This window comes from Pseudonaja textilis, chromosome 2 (genome assembly GCF_049901715.1).
Source record: "Pseudonaja textilis isolate UNSWEBS1 chromosome 2, rPseTex1.2, whole genome shotgun sequence".
Lineage (NCBI taxonomy): Eukaryota > Metazoa > Chordata > Lepidosauria > Squamata > Elapidae > Pseudonaja > Pseudonaja textilis.
Window position 1 is genome coordinate 96103044 of NC_141991.1, and position 22814 is coordinate 96125857.

Sequence of the window (22814 nt, forward strand, 5' to 3'; positions counted from 1 at the left end):
GTCCAATACATCTGATGGGCACATGTTGAAAAAGACTGTTCTATACCTCATTATTTCTGAAAGTTTAGGGATATATGAAAAGAATATTGGTTCTTCTTCTGTTACTCACTTTTAGCTCTTGATTCTTTGTACTATTCAAATATATATTCAAGGCTTTCTTGATATATCTCATTTTCATCTGTATATATAAGTACCATGATTTTGCAAAAAAAAAATGAGATAATACGTTAATCTAATTGTGTAAAAATATTTGATGTTCTCGCAAAAATTGAAAATGTTATTTGGGAATACCTCATGAATAGCTCGGAAGTAAATGTACATATGCTGTCATTTGGTTCATTGTTGGCATTATTTTCTTTATCTAATTTTAAATAGGTTCTCAAGTGTGATTAAAAAAAACTGCTGAGCAAAAATAGGAAAGAATCAGTTCAATGGTGTTGAAAACTTGCTGTATGTTTTATCCCTCTATCCTGCCTTAGAATGTGCCTTAGCTGGTAGCTGTGGAGGTAAATTAGAATGTCTGATCTAAAACATAATAATGAAATAGTTTATCAACTCATGCATATAATTCCAATGACAAAGTTACCTTCTATGAATAAGTCAGTATTCCTCATTAAAGGGAATATTTTCCATTTGGATCAGTCTCCCTAAATCTGTCTCATTGATCTTCTATAGATCGTCCTTGACTTATAACAATTGGGAGCAGAATTTCCACTGTTAAGCAAAGTAGTTGTTAAATTGTGCCTGATTTTATGACATTTTTTGCCATAGTTAATTGAATCACTGCAGTCGTTAAATAAATCCAGCTTCCCCTCTTGACTTTGCTTTTTGGAAGCCATCTGGGAAGGTTGCAAATGGCAATCATTTGATCTCAGAACACTGCAACTGCTACATGCCACGCATTCAAATTTTGATTGTGTGACTATGGAAATGCTGTGATAATCATAAGTGTGAGGACCAGTCATAAGTCACTTCTTGCTCTGCTGTTGTAACTTTGAATGGTTGCTAAATGAATAGTTGTGTTGAAGACTGCCTGTATTTCTCAGCAATAACCTATCTGTTCTATCCTTTCTTCTGTCTGTTTGGCAAAATAAAGGATAACAATAGCTTCCCAACGAAGTCTTTCCCTGCTTGCACCTATTCATAGCATAAACATGTCATGGCTATATCTATCTATCTATCTATCTATCTATCTATCTATCTATCTATCTATCTATCTCCCTAGACCATAAGAAAGCATCCTTCAAAGAAACATTATCTATTTCAATATCATTCAGGAGCAGTTTCATGGTGTATAAAATTGCTAAGCTTTTGCACTCATCCTGTAGGGAAGTCAAATGACTGGATAATGACTGAGAAGAGAAGCAATTGATATATACAAATCAACAGTAGCCAGGTTCTTGTCTGTATAGTTTACTGCAGATTCAAGGATGGTATAAATAGCACTCAATGATGAGAAATAGCCTCAAGCAGTATTAACTATAACAACTTTTCTCAGTCAAATTTGTAGACCTCAACTTCAGTAAGTATTTCCCATCCCTTGCACATTCCAAGTTGGTTATCTGCAATAAGATACCAATACCTTAAGTCTGAATAATTTACTATATTGGCATTAGACTGAGATAAATCCTTAAAACTCAATATCTAAGAATTTGCTGTTGGTGATATTGAAAGCTAGTTTGGTGTAAGGCACTAGTCTAGTGACTAGGCTATAGAAAGTGAGACACTAGAAGCTCAAATCCCACCTTAGGCACAAGCCAGCTGGGTGATTTTGGGCTAGTCACTTTCTCTTGGCTCTAGGAAGTAGACGAGGGCATTCCCAAAAAACTTTGCCAAGAAAACTGCAGTCACCAGGAGTCAAAATTGACATGAAGGCACTCTTCCCAAATGACCATATTGAGTATCACTGTACATCTAAGCACTCAGTATTGCAAATTGCCCGGATGTTAAGCATGTTTCTGCAGTCCTTCAAGATGGCTTGATGTTTTTATGTTTTGTTTGTTTATGTTTGTTTTAAAAACCAATAAAAAAATTTTTTTTTTAAAAAAAGAAGCAAAGTCAGAAAATAGATTCCACAAGAATGATCACAACTCTTATTATATTAGCTATAGTAACAAGAATCTTGAAACCCTGTGTTTTCTCTACCCTCCTCCTTCTTAACTCAAGGCAGTTAAGGCAGAAGTAGTATGCGTTTGTTTCTAATTGTCCTACCTACAGTAAAATAATGTTTTTAAATGGATCCAAGCAGTTTCTCCAAGATCATTCCTGTGTTCCCTGCATTTAATATCAGTAACCTCCTACAATCTGGCACTCTTTCTCTGGGGAGTGTGGATCACAGCTCTGTTAGCAAGTTAACAATCTGGGTCTCCTGCTTGAGGGGGGGAGGGGGTTGGACTAGAAGACCTCCAAGGTCCCTTTCAACTCTATTCTGATTGATTGCTCATTAAACTATAATTTCTAAGATGCACTGTGTGAAGTCAAACTTCAGATTTGTTTAAAAAGTGACTATTCCCTTGAGTTGAGTTTGATTTGTTCTCTTGACAAAAGTCTAAAGTTATTTTGACAGATTTTCTTCCTACTGTTTGGTCTACCTTACAACCTAGGAATTTCCAAGTGTCACCTGCTAAGGCCACTGTCTGGAACCAAACAAAATTAACAATGATATGCCATAGATTGCCTTTACTCTCTTTAAACACTGGATGCCACCAGCTTTGGCAATTAGCAAGAATTTAATAGGCTGAGCTTTTATAAATATATCTTCGTGCAGAGCACACTTGCCTAGTAATTCAGTTGCCACTCAGATTTCTGTCCTTAAAAACAAAATGCTGTAACAATGCAGCATCAAACCAACAATACAAGCACTGCATCTCTCAGGTGGTTTCCAAATGCTCTCTAAAGAAAAGTAGTGATTTGCTGTTCACAATTAATGTGAGGAAAGCAACAATAAAGCACTTTGGGAATATCTGCTAATTTTTTCAGGCTAAATTTTATGAAGTTTCCACAAGTTTGTTCATATTCAGGAATTTTTAAGAGCGCTTTGCTCCAGTTGTTTACACGATAATTCATGTTAATTGGCCAGATCATTTCTCATAAAAATCCTTTATCATAACTGTTTCAGTAAACGTGCATATTGCAAATCCATATTAATTTAATATCCCCGAGTGCTGTCACGCCTGTTAAGATAAAGGGCCGTCAAAAGCAATGCTATGCGATGAAATGTCAAAGCAGGGCTGATCAAAGCAAAGGCAAAACTTAGGGTGGGGATAACGAAACTGAGTAAGCATCCCCTGTAGTTAAGAGAGATAATTCCATTACCACGACTCAATGAATAGCAGCTGAGAGGGGCAGGAGCCATTATTCTTATTCAAGCTCAAGCGGGCAGAACCCCATATTTTGATAACGCTCCATCTTAAATCCCTTAGAAATGGAGAATGGCGCCAACAACGGGCTGAGGTGCAGCAACAGAGCCGCCCAGGCGGCTCCAGGGTACATATGAAACAAGCATCCGGGAACAAATGAGCCCCTCGGGCGCGCAGACCGCGAGCCAATCCAGCCCTCGCCCAAAGCCCAGCAATAAACAGAGGTGGAAAGTGTAGGCAGAGGAAGCGGGGAAGGACTACAACGTCCAGAGGCCCAGTGGGCGGTAGGTGTGCGCCTGCGTAATATGGAAAGCCGGTGTGTATGTAACCTCTCCAATAAATTAGGTCGTTTCTTCAAGGCGGAGGCGAGATTTGGGGCGCGAGGTGGTCTGGGGGCGGGGAGACATCCTCTTTCCCTCCGCCTTGCACCTTTGGGACATGCAACCAATTGCTGACCTTCCCTGCTGGGATTAGCAAAGCGGGGCGGACAGGGGTGCAGTTTGATTCTCCCTTCCCTTTCTCGGGGCTCTAGGATTTTTTTCCTTGCAAGAAGTCGTCGCAGTCAGGAAAAGGACAAAGGCTGTCGTTCTGCGGGCGATCGGCAAAGGTAACGCCTTACACGGGGTTTGTGGGCAGCTTGTCAGAAGTTTCAGTCCGCGGACTTCTGAAAAGTTTCGTGCCACTTGTACTTGTAAAAGAGGAGGAGGGAGGTTGAAATCAGCCCGGGGAAAATGCTGTCTTGATTCTCGGCGATCTCAAAGCAGATTGGGGGAGGGGGGGAGCGAGTTGGATCTGAAACTCGCCGTTTGTAGTCGGGTATTGGGTTTTGTTGCAAAAAAGAAAAAAAAAGCCGGGCCGCCGGGAAGTCGGTGCCGCCTCCCCACCACAAGCCGAAAGAAAGGTGGGCGTGAGTCGGAGATCAATAATGACTTGTATTGCAATCAATACCTCTTCTTTGCTCTTGTTTTGAGGAAGAACAGAGCTACAGGGGTTGTGCTGAGAAGATGACTTGATGTTGGCCAAGACGGCTTGAACCCTTTTGCACAGATTCAACTCTGAAAGGGGCATCCAGGTGTAGAGAACTTTAATGGACTGGATTATTTCCATGCTGCGGGAGTGGAATTATATAGTTAAATTTGCAGCCATCAACGGTATCTTGTTAAGCTGCACCTACATATCCCTAATTTTACACTGCAATATGTTTTTAGGCTCTTTTTTTACAAAGGAGTAGGTGGCATTGTTGAAAAACAGTGGGTGAAGTTTAAATGTGTCCATGTTTCATTTGTTAATTTACTTTTTGATTTCTGCCTACCTTGCAGGGGCTGCCTGATTCACTAGAGGACACTTTTCCCTGGATGAGAAGTCCAAGGATGGAACAGCCATGGTGGAAAGGAGATCTTGCAGCTGATGTTCATCAGACACTAAGACTGAAGGTTAGATTAGACAGCTGCTTCCTCCCCCCACTCTATCCTCTATTTTTTACTGTTGCTACAATTCAAAACAGGTACAACCTGCTGTTTAGTTGTCCTTCCAAAGTAACTTCCAAATAAGAAAGACTCAAGCAACTGGAAGGTTTTTTTTAAATGACTGAAATTAAACTAAGGTTTCAGATTTGAAGTAACTGAGAGCCGAAAATACATGGCAATTACTTTACTTAGGAAAGATCTGTTTGGAACAGATAGGTAATAAATTGTTATTAAACGTGTGTACTTTATGTATTAAGGAAGATGATCTTGACAGAGAGAGGCAAGAGGCAAGGGAGAGGCTGAGGCTGAAGAAGGGTGATGCAAGTCCATTTATGTCTGTTGTATTACCTTCCCCTGTCCTCACATCACAGTGATATCAGGCCTTGCATCTCTCTATCAGTGCAGTTCTACACATTTTTCAGCTGCAGTCCGGCTGGCTGGATCTGCTATGGATGTAGTTGAACCACAAATTTGGTGACAGAAGTAAGGTGTAAAACAAGTTATGTAATGGAAAAAACCAAACCTGATAAAATGGAGACTGCCCTCCCCTTCCCCCTTTCAAATATAGCCAAAGTCAAACCCAGTTCCTCTCTTTGCCTAATCCCACCATAGCTAAATTGACCCTACCTCCTGAAAGCCTATTTGCCTAACAATAGAACTAACTCCAAGGACAGTGCAAAGACCTGGGCAACTTCCCCAAAGGCCAACCAATCACATCCCCAGGGTTTCCTGTCTTGTATCACTCAATTACCATTAAAATCTTTGAAAATGTTGTCTGTTGTTCAGGGTTCCTCTTTCTTCTAAAGCACGTACCCAACATAATTGCAGTAGATATGGCTCTTCAGAGCTGTGCTTCTTCCTTTGACAAAACTCCACAGCAGTTATATAATTGCCATTACTATGACATCCATGCACCTTGAAGATGCTGGTATAATTATTTCAAATAGTGTGATAAGCATACACCTGGGGTTTTATTTATCTAACAAGGCCACCCATATTACGTTCTTCAAATAGGGGATATATGGATGAAGGCTCTATTTAAGCACATTTCTGTTTTCTTCTGAGTAAATATGGAAAGAATCACTTTCCATGGGAAAATAATAGATTTAGTACTCTTAACCATAATTAGAACCAGTAACTTGGTTGCTAAGCAGAAAATTGTGTGACTGTGATAGGCCTCCTGTCACTTATTGTGACAGGTGATTCACACTAGTCATTAAGGGAGACATCAAGTGACCATGACTTGTGATTTTACTTCTGTGTTCTCCATTAACTCTGGTTTTCTGGAGCTAATTGGGAAACAGGCAAATGGTGATCCTGTGACCAAATATTCTAAATTCACACCAGTTGCAAAGTGCCTGAATGGCAATCACCGTGATATATCTAAACACATGAACAGATGATTATTTAATAATTTTGACAGTTTTATCTTGAAATATACTCTCTGAGGGGGAAATATTTTTAAAAAGCTATATAGAGATGTGGTATAAGTGCAGGGATACATTCTTTGCACTGATTCAGGAGCCAATGTTGAAGTCCCAGGAGTATATGTGAACACTGGTACATCTACAACAAAACCAATTAGGCTACAACATAAGCATCGTTACTTGGTGCCAAATCTTGTTGATCCTTGGCTTGGTTATTCCTGAGTTGATCCATCAAACAAAGAAAGGTGGTCCTTACTCAAGCTACTATAGTTTTAGACCTAGAGTCAGCAATCTTCTCTTAACACAGTTGGATTTACTTCTCAAACCTGCAATGGAATCCACTGAATGGTCCATTATATATCTCCTACAATTGTAAAGATTCATGAGAAGAGTTCCTGATACTGTATAGCAGATGTCTTTTAGCTCTGAATAATTCTCTGGTGGTTTTTAACCATTATGGCTTTGGTATGGAAATTTGCACTTCAGGAATATTCAGATTTATGTCTGTTAAATAACCTACTAGTTGGATAACCTTTTATTGCCAATATTTCATGAGAAAAAGACCTTTTGGAATTTTTTTTAATCTAGCTGTGTTTTTCAGCACACCACATAAAAAACAAACTGGTTTATGTTTCTCAATTAAGATGAGTGAACTGTGTGACAAGTGTGTTTTCGAAAGCACACGTGGCCATAAGGTTGCACATTTTTCAGCTTTTGATTTGGATATCCCATTGTTCATTGTGTTGCCATTATTGCATATGCTCATGCTTTTTCAAAGAAACATGCAGAAAAAAGTAAGCATGCGTTTGATCTGCTTTGATCATATGAAAGAACATCTCTTTCCTAATTTGCATTATTCAGTAACATAATGTGACTTGCAATAAGAAACAGTCAATGCTTAGAATCTCCTAAGAGGTTTTATTTCTCTAAATATTTACTTTGATATATGCTAATGTTGTCTTCTGTCTCTTTGAGCAGGCCATTTAATTTTCTTTTAAATTATTTCTCTCCAACTAGAGGATACCAGATTATTTTCAAAGGACCATTTCATTCTTGAAATGTCTTTTTTCCTTATTAGCTATAAACCACAATAAATTAACAGCTAATGAAGAAGATTTTGCAATAGGAGAGTTTTTCTAATACTTTCCATGTGTATACAGAAAAATATCATGAATTAGTGATCTCTGGTAGATATTAGCCTGAAATTTTATTTATTTACAGTATATCCACCTGTGAAGATACTAAAGAATTGCACTACACCAGTGGTGCTGCTAAGATCCATTTGCATTATTTTTATGTCCCACATCCTTTTTGATATACTTCAAGGACTTGTGGTTGTGAATGTGCTCCTAGTGTCCAGAGCTGTCCAGTTTTCATAATTTCCTAGGACAGAGATATACATACTCTAGAATGGACCCAGAGCTATGTTTCCCCCAGAAAGACTGACACCAAATTGTAATTTGTCATGAGATAGAAGAAGAATATTCATAGAAAGTAACATCAACTGTATTTTTATTCTTCTTATTTGAATTTAAACTGAGACCAAATTTATTTATTTTTACTAAGTCCAGTATTTGAAGTCTGGTACATCACATCAAAACAAGTAGAAATCTTAGCATAAAGCTGATTGTGTACCTCTGCTCTGTGGAGTTGGACACCTCTGGAGAGTGCTAGGTAGAAGAAACAGATTTCTTCTCCCACTCCCCATCCCCCAGCCCAAATATTCTCCTTGGCTTTTCAGTGCCTGATTGATGAAAGATAAAAGTATGTTTTCTCAGAGCCTGAAAGACAGTTGTTAACACTGATAACAGTGTTGAAGGATTAGCGTTATGATTGCTCCTCCCATTTATGTCTAGTGAGTGGGGAGATCTGATCTAATTGGAAAAATTAACATTACCTAGGCCGAAGCAGCGGATTGGCTAGAAATTTCTATAGGCTGGTTGTAGGTGTTACCTGTTTGCATAGATTCAAACATACTACAGCTCAGATGGTTTCAAAGCTGGGTTTTTTCCTTCTGTTTTTACATCTAATGAAACATTTTCCTTTTAGTGTTTAACTGAACGCATGATGTCTTATTGTTGGATATTAACCATACACCTTCCAGTTAATATAAAACATTTTCAGCAATCAAGAAGATGTATATGATACCTACTCTCTCTAATATAGGATTAAAAATTAGGGGTACCCAGGTTTGGCAGGTGTTGGAGTGAAAGATCAGGTCTACACATTCAATTAAGCTGATTTAGTGCTAGAACCATATGCACATGATTTTTCTTAACTAAAGATCAGCATCTGGTTAGAGTTAGATAAGGGTCAACAGCACTCAAGGAGAGTCAGACCTAGTTTGCTTGTGGCTATGTTGGGATTTTAGGCTGATTCCTCTTTTCACACTGCTCCCGGGTTCTGCTGGGCCTCATACAGCAGGACCCCAGCATCTCAGCTTTCCAGAAGGTCCTAAGAATATATATGCTGGCATTAATATAGGCTGCGGCTGGAGCTCAGTATTTATGAACGTTAGCATAAGGGGAAGTATTGTTTTGCTCCTCTGAGAGTTATTTGGGAGGGTGTTGGTTTTTTTACTGTTTTTATGTATATTCTTATCACTATTGTGACCATATAAACTTCTTAAATCAATACATCTTTATTTGGATTGTCAAGTGACAGCATCGAAAAGTAGTCATTAGTAGTTGTTTTTCACCTTAGAAGAAAATATCCAAGGGAGTATCCATGGCTCTGTACTGATGTCTATGTCATATAGCATTTTTATCAATGGTTTAGAATAGATGGTGAATTGATGGAACATTTATAAACTGCACCAAACTGCAAGGTGTGGCTGATATTGAATGAGAGGAAATTCCAGAAACTCCAGACAAGCTTGAGCTGTGTGTTAAAATGAAATCGATGGAATTTAACAATATGTTCTATACCAGGTAGGAAAAAGACACATATAGGATGATGGAGATCTGACTTGGCAGTAGAACCCGTGAAAAGTAATTAAACATGAACCAATAGTGTGCTGCAAATTAAAATGGTGTTGTGGGGTACATTAGCCAGCCTAAAAAGCATATTGGGGGAAGTCATTTTTCCAACTTTATAGTGCCTGATCAGATTTCATGTGGAGTAGTGTGTCCTGTTCTACACACTGCAGCTTAAAAACAACAGGAGAAAAATGGAGCAAAAGGTGAAGGGTTACCCTATGAGTAATGTTAGAGAAGAAATAACAGAGATCCAAAAGCTGTCACTTAGATGAATGAGTAGATGTTTCTTTTGTTATTGAAAAAGTCAGGATTAAAACTGCAGTGTAGTTTATTAAAATTAGAGAAAGCAAATTCAGGCTAGACATTAAGGAGAAACTTTGAACTCTACAAGCTCTTGGGGAACAGGCTGACAAATAAAGTTGTGAGGTCTGCTTCCCTTGAGGTCTTCAGACAGGCTTGCATGGTCATCTGTTACTGTGGATCCTGTACTGAACTGTGGAGATGATTAGATTATCTCCGAGATGGTTTTCAACTCTGTGATTCTTTGTGGTGTATGCTAAACCAGTCAGTAATTAAATTGTACTTATTCCTGTGTTAGTCCTACTTTAAAAAAAAATGAAGTGTCTTCTCTGTGTCTGGTAGCACTGTATATCACATCTATGTGATTGGTATTTCAAAAGATCAAAGCAATGAACTTCATTGTCCTTAAGTTCTGCTCCCTTGATGATGGATAAAAGTAGCTTTTGAAGTATAGAATAGACATTATAGAATACCTGCTTGCCTGCCTGCTAAATATGATGTAGTTTTCTGTGAATTTGTATCCAGTTTTATTTTCCAGCCAAGTCAGATTCCTTTCAACACATTCCATGCTTCTTGAACAAAGACTTGTGGGAGCATCTAATCCTGTTTATAAGTGCATCTGGTACATCCCAGTAGATAATTGAGCATATTGACCTGGGGAAATCAGGTCTTCTTTACCATGGTATAAATATTTACTTGTGATCCTTTTCTTTAAGAGGTTTTATCAAGTCTTTACAAACAGGGTAACTTCACCATTTTAGCCCATGTTTAAAAAAATGAACAAAGTGAGTAGAGCATATCTGGACCTGGATTTTAAATTTCAGGATTTAGTATCAATAACATGGTATGCAAAACTGAACTAATATATAGAATTTCTCAAAGGCATTAAATTGTTTTGTTCCATTTTGATGGCAGTGCCACTGAAGAGCTATCAGGGAGTCCTCTGCTTCTGTTATGTTGTCCATGCCTCCCACATACTTAGAGTGAAAGTTGGGAAGAGGCAATAATGTTTCATCCAGTTGTCTTCTCTGATCAGAATGCTAATGGCATGGCTTTGGGCTGCACTGTTCATTGGCAAAATTAGCTGCTTGAGCACAGCTAGTTCTTCCAGCATAAACAATGGCCATTACAGCATGCACTGGTTCTAGAAACTGAATTATTTGTGATCTGGATGAATATCTAACCCTTTCTCTGTCCTGTTAATTGGAAAGGTTGGAGAAAATTTTCATCAAGCTTGTCTTTTGAGGGAGATTAAACCACATACGTTCACAGACACCTTCCAGGCTCATGTTCCCGCTTGAAAAATGTAGACAAGTCAATTACATTTACTTAATCCATTCTTTTGCTCTTGGGCATTGAATTATTGAAGCAAATGCGCCTAAATTTAAACGTAGAAGTTGCATTGTCAAGAGTACTGTTAATGCAAAACTGCTTTCTATTCTGACTTTGCTTCTGCTTGAATTCCACAAAAGTGATGTGGAATTCATTTAAAACAAGCAACATCCTAGGAGGTTGTGCTTTTTGTTTTTATATTCAGTTGGTATAGATAAATTCTTATGCATCATTTGTCTAACCAATTGAATATAAGAATAAAAAGCATGACCTAGGATATTGCTTGTTTTAAGTTGAATTCTACATCAACTTTGCCTTCACCTCCGTCTTCAAATATATAGAAGAGTATTCTTTTGTGAAGATTTTATAGTAACAAGGTCAGGACGATCTCCTTAGTTGGTAGCAGTCTTTCTCATGTTTTTTTTTTAATGTTGGGGGAACCATTGGAGGAACCATAATTTTCAGGTCTTAGGAGAACGCCTGCCTTAAAATATAAAAACCTCACAATCAAGTAATTTCTACCACTTTTATGACCTTTACAATAACAGGAAAGGAGCAGGCCCACCACCAAGTAGTATTATTTGAAAATCCCCACCTTTATCAGCTATAGTTTGAAAAACAATGTTTGTTTGTTTGTTTTATCTATCATGATCTCTCGTAGAACCTCAGCTGGAAAAAAAAACTAGTCCAGAGTCAGGATTATCAAATGCCACCGTTAACATGCTATTTTGTAAATAATGCTTCTTCGTCAAAAATGTGACTTTAAGTATTTAGCATAATATACAACGTAACAGTTGTTGGGTTTGGGTTTTTTAAAAAGATCTCTCTCCATACACAAGTTTCTTATTTCTTAGAATATGGACAATTTGTTATAAATTTAATTGTTTTTCACTTCCTAATTATCTGGACCGAAGGGTGGGTGGGACTATTTTGTATTCCTGTCATTGTTATCAACTTGCCAGAACAGGTGGTGCAATGTTAATCTGGATGTTCTCTTTACTGAAATGGATATTCCCCTTTTCTTCCCCGCCTCCTTGTTTGTGTTGCCATAGGAGCTGAAACTGCCTGTCTACAAGGCCCATTCTCCGCAAATCGAAAGACGGCGCTATTTTGCTCACCTCCTTACTGTCCTCAGCAGCCATTGCCAACTTTGTCCCATGGCTCGGCACCTTGCTGTTTACTTGCTGGACATTTTTATGGATCGCTATGATGTTACTGTGAAGCAGTTATATGTTGTCTCAATTGCATGTCTTCTCCTTGCAAGTAAGTCACCTTACCTAATGGTAGAGAAATCATGCAGTAAGATTTGGGTGGGGTCTTTCTCAAGTAAATGCACGGAGAAAGCCACTATAAATCGTGCAGTATAATGCATCAAGAGATGCTTGCTTTTAAGACGGTATTTCAGTAATCTTTGGCTTGGATTTTTTTAGTGATGTCTTCAGTTTCTTGTGGCACAGAATGATTGTTCAAATTACAGGTAGTCCTTAAGACCAGTGTTCATACTATAACCATTGCAGCATTCCCATGATCAGAGTAGGGGTGCTTGGCAAATGGCATGTATTTATGACGGTTGTAGTTTCCTGGGGTCATGTGATCGATCACATTTTGCAAATCTTCTAACATGCAAAGTCAAAGGGGAACCAGATTCATTTAATAGCCTTGTTACTAACAAGTGCAGTGATTCACATAACTGTTGCACGAGAGGTAAAATGGGGCAAAACTCAGCTGTCTTGCTTAGCGATAGAAATTTGGGGCTCAATTGTAGTCATAAGTCAAGGACTACCTGTACAGTCCAGAACAACCAGAACTACACTAAAGAATGTTATGTATTCGGTGTGGTGGCCTTTAGATAGTCTTGTAATGACATGAAAGCTGTTTTTCCCACTATATTGCTATGATACTGGAAGACCTAAAGTAGAAGTTAAGCTACCCTTGTATTTGTGGCTAAAAATCTCCCAGACTTGTTAACCATTGACCATCCTGTCTGGTGCTCCTGTGAATTGTAGTTCAGCTACCACCTGCGTCCCCATGGCCTGTCTAACTCTGTAACGCATCCTTATAAGTCTTTAGAGGTAGTGCAGACATTTTAACAGATTGTCTAAGCAAACATATTTCAAGGTTGTAACAGATTTTTTTTCAGGTTGTTAATTCCTTGTTGGAAAGCTGTCATGGTCCTAAACAAATTAAATGCACACAAAACTATTTTGAGCAGGCTTTTTTAAGGGGAGAGTGTTGCCTATAGTTATTGGTGCAGTTAGATTTCAAAAGACCAATCTGAAAAGGTGGAGATAAGCAACAGCTAATAAAACAACAAACACAAGCGAAGGGATCAGTGTGTCTTCTAGTATTCATTGTCCGCCCTTTGTTCTCTGCTCCCATAGAACATTTTTTTACATGTTAATTTTGACCCCCCACAAACTAGAAAAATGCTGATTGCAAATGCGTGAAACTTAAGGAAGAAGAAGGAAAAAACACTTTTCTAATTTTTTATTAATATAGAACAGGACCAGAGTTTTTGACATTCATACTTCTATAGTATCAGTAATCCTCTAGTGAGACTCTGATTCATTTCTTGAGAAACCAGAATTCTGGCTTGTCGGGAATGTACAAGCTGTGGTGTACTCTGGACTTTAAGACAAAACTCTTTGGCTGTCGCCTACCGTTCTGAATATGGAAATGGGATATTTTCATCTGTATTATTATTAGCTCATTAGATAATTCTGAAACCTGGATGACGTGCTTTTGGGGGACTCTACAACAAAAAGGAACAACTGGAAGATTAGAAGCCATGGCCAATTATCTAGAGTTGCCAGATCTGGTCTCCAAGTATCTGTGCATCTATTAGATAATAGCAAAGAGGTCCAAAAATGCTAAATCTTTGTTCCCATCTAGTGATTATTTGCAGAGCAGTTCTAATACAGGTAGTGCTCAACTTACAACAGTTCATTTAGCAACTGAAGTTACAACAGCACTGAAAAAAGTGACTTGTGACCATTTTTCTCATTTATGACCACTGTAGCATCCCCATGGCCACATGATTTATATTCAAATGATTGACAGCTGATTCACATTTATGACAGTTGCAGTGTCCTAGAGTCTTGTGATTCCCTTTTGCAACCTTCTGACAAGCAGTTAATAGAGAAATCAAATTCACTTAACAACTGTGTTACTAATTTAACCACTGCAGTCATTCACTTAACAAAGGTGGCAACAAAAGTCGTAAAATGGGGCAAAACTTAACAAATTTCTCACCTAGCAACAAGGTTTTTACCGTCACCACCCCCCTTTTTTCCCCCAGAGCTCTTTTGAGGATGGATGCAGATGCTTTACTATTTTTTCTCTCTCCACCCCGTATTTTTAAGCTTGATTGCTTTGATTTTTATACATTGCAAAGTTTGGAAATTATCAGGCAAATCTTACAGTGCATTTATTTTTAACTTCAATGTTTCAAAGAAAGGCTAAATTTATTCAGTAGCTATTAATGTTGCAATATTTTAGAGTAAATATTTCCAAATTCCTGCACAATTAAGAAAGAATGCCACATCATTAAGCCTTTATATTGGTTGTGTTTAGCATAAAAAAAATCATGCTGCAAAAAAAAAATCCTTCCCTTTCGTGTTTCAATTATCCACAATGCTTGAATTTGAAACTGGGATTTGTCTAAAGAGAAAAGGTAGAACGTGGTCTTAGATCCATCTTATATCCACAAATTCAGACATGATGGAACTGTGGTTTGTTTTCTAGCAGAAAAAAAAATGATCGGCCTCTTGTATCCATGAGGACTAATGAATCTACAGATGGCTTAAACATATAGTATGATGGTATAAGATGGATATGGGCCTTGAATCAATCTCCTGTGTTCATCTTTCCTTAGGCAAATTTGAAGAGAAGGAGGATAAGGTGCCAAAACTAGAACTGCTGAACAACTTTGCTTACATGTGCAGCCTTAATCTAATGCTTACAAAAAAAGACCTACTGAAGATGGAACTGTTGCTCCTGGAGAGCTTCAATTGGAATCTGTGTCTGCCAACCCCGGCACACTACATTGACTATTACCTCTTCGCCTCTGTCAGTGCGGGTGACCTCCACAAAGGCTGGCCCATCACATCTGTCACTAAGTTCAAAGCCATCATGGAGAAATATTCTCACTTGTTCCTAGAAGCTTCACTGCAAGGTAATAATCGGGTCCTGGTTAGGAGCATTTGAGGTGTAGGAAGTCTCCTAGTCGCCTTGAGGACTAAAAGAAAGTGTAATGTTACCAGAAGGGATTAATGCAGGGGTTCCCCAAGCTGTTCAACCCATCAACCCCTTCATGAAATTTCAGACAGTTCATTGATCCCATATTATATGAATAGAATAGAATAGAATAGAATAGAATAGAATAGAATACTTTATTGGCCAAGTGTGATTGGACACACAAGGAATTTGTCTTGGTGCAAATACTCTCAGTATACACAAAAGAAAAGATACATTCGTCAAAGAGTCAAGAATCATAAGGTACAACACTTAATAATCGTCATAGGGTACAATAAGGACAACCATTCAGATAGTCTCGTCGAGTTTTCTGGATCAGTGTTGACTTTGGAAAACCCTGAAGAGGCCAATCATTTAAGCACATTTTTAAATAGGAGTGTGAGAATGGGAAGAAAAAGCCACTAGGAGGCAGTGTTATGCCTCTAACCTTTTTAGAAAAACTCATCAATCCATGATTCAGCTCTATGATCACAACTTTGGCGAATTTTGATTCCTTGGGTTTTTTTCAACTTAGAGGTAATGCAAGACTGAAGGTAGTTAAAAAGCACATTTTATCAGTTCTTCCTATGCTATTAAACAATGTAAAGCGCCAAATAGTGATTTACCTGTTATAAAGTATCAGCAGAGTGATTAGTTGCATGTTTCCTTGACGATGAATTTTGTTGGTAGTATTCAAAGGACCCAACTCACTAAGTCAGCTATTCACTCTCCTGTGCAGCTACCCACATCACATGATTGTCAATGTCGTGTGAAATGAGGGGGCAGAATTGCTAGGCATTGGGCAGCATATAAATTTAACATGTTATTGGTAATTCCAACATTTTCCAATATTGCAAAGGAAACTGAGACGCTGTCAACTCTTTTCCTCACCCTCCGTAAAAGCAAATTTTAAAATTTTCAGCAGTCTGAACATTGGAATTCAGGGAGAAGCTCAGACAGACCTTCTCATTTTTAACTTTCCTCCATTCAGCCAAGAGAGTGGGGGTGGTTTTTTTTTCAAAATATCACACATTTCTGGAGCAGTCCTAGCTTTGCAGGGCATTCCAGAAGCCTCACTGTTTGGACAGCATTGGAATTTGATTTAATTTTTAAGTAAGCATGCTCATGTTTGCAGTGTTAGAGGTCTAAATGAAGCAGTAAATTAAAGGAAGCCTATTTAAGAGCATTTTTCATACCATGAGATATTATCTAGCACACCAAGACATTTCATGATGTTCCTTGCAAACAACCATGACACATCAGTATTAATCAGTTTTGTCCCAAAGATAATTCATTTTTAAACAGCAGTCTTATATGTTTGTTTCTTCCCTTTCCCCTGTTCTTCCCCCTCCCAGATCATGTTTTTCTCTCTTTTCGGCCTTCTCTGGTTGCTGCTGCTTGTGTGGGTGCCTCCCGCGTCTACCTTGAGATGTCTCCCCCATGGACCACACAGCTTCAACTGCTGACATGTTATTCCTGGGAACATCTTGTTCCTTGCATTGAACTCATGCTTGGGTAAGTTTCAGAGTGAAGTGGACCATTCTCCTGAGCTGCCAGTACAGTGTTATGGAGCAGACAATTGCCGTGTTTGGATCTAAAGTAGGCAGGAGTGGGTTCCTTGTCCATTGGCTGCTCCCACAAAGAAATTATAGCTTTTTCTGGTCTCAAAGGGGAGTTGCATTAGCCCAGGAAAATAGGTGCAAATTAGTTAAAAGGATAATTAATCTTCAGGGACTTACTGTATGCTTGCATTCAGAAATAAAATGTTGGACTATAGATAGGGGCACTGTTGTTGCCCTGATCCAAGATTTTACTGAGTGACACTTCCTCTTGAATGATGTAGTTCCTGCTCCCATTGTCCTAAGCCTTTGCAGTGTGTTAATATAGTAGGTGATATTATGTGTTAATATAATACATTCCTGCATAGATATTTGTCACATCAGCAAATTGATGGGCAACTTTTAAAATAAATTCTTAACACAAGGTAACTCTAATTCATCAGTTTCTCTTTCCTGAACTTGAAATAAGAGAATGTAAATGGTATTTAGCTATAAAATTACTGAAAACACAAAATATTCAGGAATTTTAATTTTTCTCCAGCAGCATATGGGTTATTATGGGGAAGTTTGTTTATTCAGCAACCAAGTTTCTTATTTTTTTAAAAAAGAAAATTGCATTTAAAATTATAACCAAAAAGACCCCAAAAGGTCAAAGCAAAAGATAAACACATTATGAAAAATATGTAACACACTTAAAAATATGTAAATAAAAAAAATATAAACTGTAACTTGTAACAACAGTTACAATTTTATATAATCTAATATTTATATTATATGTAATATTATATTACAATCATTTTTTTTTTAAATCTAATGTACTTTGCTGAATGAGTCCTATATTTCATTGTATTTATCCTTGCAAAGTCTACGTCTATAAGCAATCCCCTCATAGGTAGCAAGTGTAATTGTGTTTTGAATCTATTGAATAAATGAAGGCATCTTTCCAATGATGTAATGTCGATCTTTTAGTTGTGATATAGCACAGAGAGTTCATTCATGTTGTCCATTTGTCAGATTCTGTGTACTAGATATGTAATTCAAGAGAATACTAATCTCTGAAAATATTAGCTGTTTGTTGTACAGTCAGATTTATAAGTACACCACTATTTTCTCACAAAATGTAGTATGGTAAGTATAGGGCAATGGAAAAAGATGTGTTTTTATTTCCAACATAATGCTCTCCTGGACAGTTTTCGATACAAATGTAATGGAGTCCAATTATATTTTTGTTGTATAAGTCATAGTTTAAGGTCCACTGACACACTAGGTATAGAAGTTAAGACACTTTCCCATTGTCTAGGTAATACAGAAATTTCTAACTTTGTAGTTTATTAATCTCTTAGCATCTGTATATAAAATTGATTTACGGATAACATATATGTAGAAACTAATTGTACATGTTAAAAGATTTAACCAGTTCTATTGCCCTATAGGGTATCTGGGAAGCTGGAAATACTTTTGTCCAAAGTTGTTAACAAATGTAGCTATAAATATTGTCCCTGAGTTAAATCTGATAAATGATACTTGCCAATAAAGGAGAATATTTGTAGCTCAGAAGTGACAAAAAGGGTCTTTGGTGCTCTCTGAGCTTGTTTGGGTTTTTTTTTTTTTGCTGAGATTTGATTACCCAAGCTAGGTAACATCATCAGTGCTAGTTGATACTTGTTTCTTAGCACAGCATATGTTAATTAGTTTCACATTTCTTTTCCAAACATGGTTTGATTGTGTTTTTTATTTATTTTCTCCTAGCAAAGTTCACAGTAAGGACCCCAGCGAAGACACACAGGACAAGGATTCCCTAAGCCTGTTGCAACAGCAGCAGCAGCAAATTATGGAAAGCCTAAACCTCCAGACGCCAACTCACGTTCTCTTCCAACAGCCACAGTACCACCCCCTGCCCCAGTCCTCAGCTGTCCTGTCACAGTTCTGTTCTCCGATACAGGACCTGTGCTCCGCTTATCGGGACTCCCTGCAAGCTCCTCGATCCAGTGGTCTCAGTTCAGGGAATAGTATGCTGAGTACTTACTCTGCCCTGCAGGAGAATTTCCAACCTGTTTTGCAGACCATGTCTCTCCAAGGGCCAATCGCGATGCAGGTAGCCATTTCAACAGAATCCAGACATTGCCTCTCATTGGTCTATGGCAGCAGCTACTTCAGCAGGCATCACTCATACACAGCAGGCTGTTTTGATGGTTGAGCACCTACGGAAAAAGGTAGCCAGAGAGAGGCAGGATATTTTGCCAGGAAAACATAGGAGCACATAAACCAGATCGCCCATGTAACTATCAGCAGGATCTCTATGACGAAATGGCTGAACAAAAAACGGATCCAACTCACAAATGAATTTTGATTTCTCAGTATGTGTGCTTTGTAAGGAAGCAAGACTTTAAGAAAAAAATTTTTTAAAAAATATACCTCACTGATTTGCCAGGCTTCATTTTGAGGGAGGAAGACCTGGAAAAGCTACTTCTATAAGAGAAATTTTTGCTGTAAGGTAACTTCCCTGTGGCACATGTGTATAGTTGCTTCCCTGATGAGTTTTGCAGGTGGATGATTGTAGTTTTTAGGCCTGGAACCTTCTATTGATGATCAAAAGGCCAGTGTTTGTTGCACTCACCTTGATCTCTCTCAATCTCTCTCTGGCAGAATACTTTATGAAGAAACCTTCTTGTTGCTTATTGGAAGATTCGCACAGCAATATATTAAACATGAAAATAGGGAGAGAAACACTTTGAACTTTCTGAATACATTTAGTAGGTTAAGCGCCACTTGAGTTTCATATGTATAGTATTTTTAATTGCCTTTTTAAAGTACCTCTAGATATTTGAGATGCTGCTGCCTTATATCACAAACAGTCATTTGTTGAGAAAATACGGTTTACAAGTTATATCAGGGATTAATGTTTACTTGAAGCAGTCCACTGTAAAGAAAAATAGTTAAATCCCTTGATTTTTGAGGGAACTGCTGCCTTTTATTGTAGGATGTTAGGAATTTAGAAAAGTAGACAAAAACATAGAAGGACTCTTAAAAGAGGAAAGAACTCTTAAAAGGTTCAAGAATAAAGAATGCAAGGTTAATAGAAGGTGATCAAACAACTGAAAACTTGCATTCCTAAAAAATTACTAACTGGAATAATACTATAAATGACTATTGAGATAGATTGCCATGCAAGCTATTTTCAAGACAATACATAAATCAACATGACAAAGTAAATAACAATTCACTTTGAATATTAGCATTTAAAGCAAGGCATGAACCACCATGATAAGAAAGCTAATCTCTATCTACAAATGCTTCTCTAGCACCTTGACTTGGTTCTTTCTAGCTGGACTCCAGAACTAGGAAGTACTGTAAGTTTTGAAAAGAGGGGAGAGATTAACATTAGCAGAAAATAATTGATGGAAATGGGTGGGCTACAGTACCGTGCCCCCACCACTGATTCTCTTCTAAAAATATAGATTTGACAACACTTTGCCAGGTTTTGCCTTGCCCCAGTGCTCCAATATTTCTATATAAACGTACTTTAGAATCATGGCCTTAAACAATTTTATATGATTAAGTTTTGTACTAGACTTGTGTGGCTCCAATTTCAAAATATGTTGAAGGTGTCTACTACTGTGTGAATTTGCCACTTGATGTGGAGCTATTGTCACTAAATGACAGTATTTTTATGGAATGTTTCTCAGGATTGCAATAACTATGTGCAATATGCTTTTATTCTATCGAACATATAGAGTTTGTGTTGTTGAGAATGCAGTGGTAAAATGTTAATTGTTCATTTTGCTTTAAGTTACGATTTTCAGAGAGAAAGTGAAGAATGTTTAAATGAAGAAGGGAATGCTGCTTTTAATGTAGGGGAAGAACGTTTCCTTTTATTGAAAAGTCTAGTGACTGGGCTTTCCCGCTTTTGATGATAACATATGTAGCAAGACAAAGTTGGAAATGTTTTTGTATGGATTTTTTTTTTCGTGTTAGAAACATCTTTGTCAAAAATTGTAGCTGGACTTGTACGTTACCTTTTATGTATTTATATACAACTTTTTAGCTACAACATTTAAGCAGACAGTAGTCACTTAATTGTGTAAAAACCACTGGAGAAGCTCAAGCTTATAGAATTTGGCCTGATTATTTCATGACATCCTGTAAAGATGTTTTTGTGTATTGAAATTTTCTGTTTCTGTCTTTAAAAAGTTTATTGAATAAACAGCACAAAACGTTAATGGTCTTGTCTCCTTTTGGGTGCTCATAATCTTCCTAGGCTGTACTACACCCTTTAATCAAATGTCTCCAGTTCCTTCCATACCTGTAATAAGCTTCATAGTGGTAGGAGGCAAACATTCAATTAATCTAGAAGCTATCCAATGACTCTAGTGGTTTGCCCTGTAAAAAGTAATAAATAATAAGACCATCCACTTCAGGAAGAAACACATACAATATGCCAAATACAAATGAAAGACTGAACTTACTAGGCCTGGCAGAACAGTCAGGTTTTCAAAGACATACGGATCTCGGGCCAGTGCTGCTCTAGAAAATATACAACACAGTAGAAGAGAAGGCCTTTGAACCTACTAATTTATTGAAGAAGCAGGCTTTCTTTTGATGTTGCTGAATATGTGCAAGCTTGCCATTGCAAAGGTGCACACTATACAACATATGTATCCTAGGAAAGCCACCTCTTGACCTGTTTTAGCATCTGATTAACTCCACTTTGCAAATAGACATTCAAGACTTCACCAAGTCACTTATAATTAAAAATAATTGAGTTGCTTTCCAATTTAGTTTCCTGGAAGCAGTTCTCAATTGTGCAAATAAGGAATTAAATTCCACTTCTAGCTGATGAGAACAAAGGAATCTCAGCACTGAAACAGAGCACTTTTAAATAGAACGCAAAGCCTTCTCTCATGTTATATTTGCAGTTCAGAGTTTCTCCTCAAAAGCAACTATTATCAAACACAGGTTCTTTTTATTAGCTTACTGAAGTTAGCACCTATTCATGATGCCTGAGTACACTTGTTGCTATCAGTTGTACATTATATCAATGAACAGCTCATTAGTATAAAAAACTAGTTCCTGAATATGAATGAGCAGGGAGTGGAGAGAGAAATGGGTATTCTTTCCTGAATCCTGTAGAGCCAGGAAGCTTTGCTTACATGGTGTTCCTATTTTCAGGAGACAAAAGGAACAATTGCTAAATTGACAGCTATGAAAATTTTTATCGAAAATTACGTCCTATCTAAAGAAGTTCCTAGTGAGGTTTTCTGGAGCCAATTGGTAGCAACACTGAAGACTTAGTTTCTGGCCAATCCAGACATGCAGTGTCTGTACTTTGTTCTATCTAAGGCATGGGTGTCAAACTCAAGGCTCGTGGGCTAGATTCGGCCCGCAAGGTGCTTAGGTCTGGCCCGCAGTGTGCCTTGGAAACAGCAAAGAACTGGCCCGCAGAGCCTCTGTGGCCCTCCTGGGCCCTGTTTTTGGATGCGACAGCCTCCTGCAGCCCTCTGCCAGTGGAAACAGGGCCCAAGTTCCATTTTCACTGGCAGAGAGATGGAGGCCATCATGGCCAAAAATGAGACCCTGGGGGGGGCAAGCACGCCCCCTCAAGCTCCATTTTGCTGGCAGAGGGCCAGCAAAAGAAACTAAAAGCAAAACAAAGCAAAAAAAATGTTTCCCCTTTTGCATTTCAGCATGCAAGAAGGGACAGGAAAGGAGAAAGGGAAAGAGGAAAGAAAGAAAAAGAAGGAAAGGTGGGAAGTGAGCAAGGAAGAAAAAATACGGAAATAGGGGAAGTAAGAAGAAAGGAGAATGAAGAGGGAAGGAAAAAGAAGGAAGGAGGGAAGGAAGGAAGATTATAATGAGAGGGAGGGAGGGTCTAAGGCAAATAATGCCTTAGCATTTGGCCACCATAGGTGACCTTGTGGTGTCAAACTGGCCACGCCACCCCATCCACCCCATCCCAAGGTCAAACAACCCTGATGCAGCCCCCAATGAAATTGAGTTTGACACCCCTGATCTAAGCACTTCAGAGGAAATTTATGTTCCCTTATGTGGCATTCTTCTTTTTCAAAAACTAAAACTGATAGGTCCTCACGCATATGGAGATTGGTAAGAGACAAAGAAGAGAGAGATTGAGGGGCAATGGAAGCAAATTAAAAAGAGCTTT

The 22814-nt window shown here is 38.1% G+C and overlaps 1 protein-coding gene across 2 annotated transcripts; it reads left to right on the top strand.

Moving 5' to 3' along the window:
• Nucleotides 1–3661: 3661 nt before the first annotated feature.
• On the top strand, nt 3662–20872 carry CCNJL (cyclin J like). 2 transcript variants are annotated; one of them, XM_087924590.1, is made up of 6 exons: nt 3662–3966; nt 4679–4792; nt 11915–12125; nt 14737–15036; nt 16451–16610; nt 18404–20872. In XM_087924590.1, exons 2-6 carry the CDS (start codon nt 4715–4717, stop codon nt 18849–18851), a joined length of 1197 nt encoding a protein of 398 aa, XP_087780716.1. In that variant the 5' UTR covers nt 3662–3966; nt 4679–4714; the 3' UTR covers nt 18852–20872. The 2 variants fall into 2 exon arrangements, with proteins under 2 accessions (XP_087780716.1, XP_087780715.1); XM_087924589.1 differs by lacking the exon at nt 3662–3966 and having other exon boundaries at nt 4607–4792; nt 18404–20871.
• The last annotated feature ends 1942 nt before the right edge of the window (nt 20873–22814 follow it).

Excerpts from the sequence above, each read along its gene's own strand:
- CCNJL (XM_087924590.1), top strand. The coding sequence starts at position 4,715 with ATGAGAAGTCCAAGGATGGAACAGCCATGGTGGAAAGGAGATCTTGCA. Across the intron at positions 4,793-11,914 it reads ATCAGACACTAAGACTGAAG|GAGCTGAAACTGCCTGTCTA; the intron begins GTTAGATTAGAC and ends GTGTTGCCATAG. Across the intron at positions 16,611-18,403 it reads TGCATTGAACTCATGCTTGG|CAAAGTTCACAGTAAGGACC; the intron begins GTAAGTTTCAGA and ends ATTTTCTCCTAG.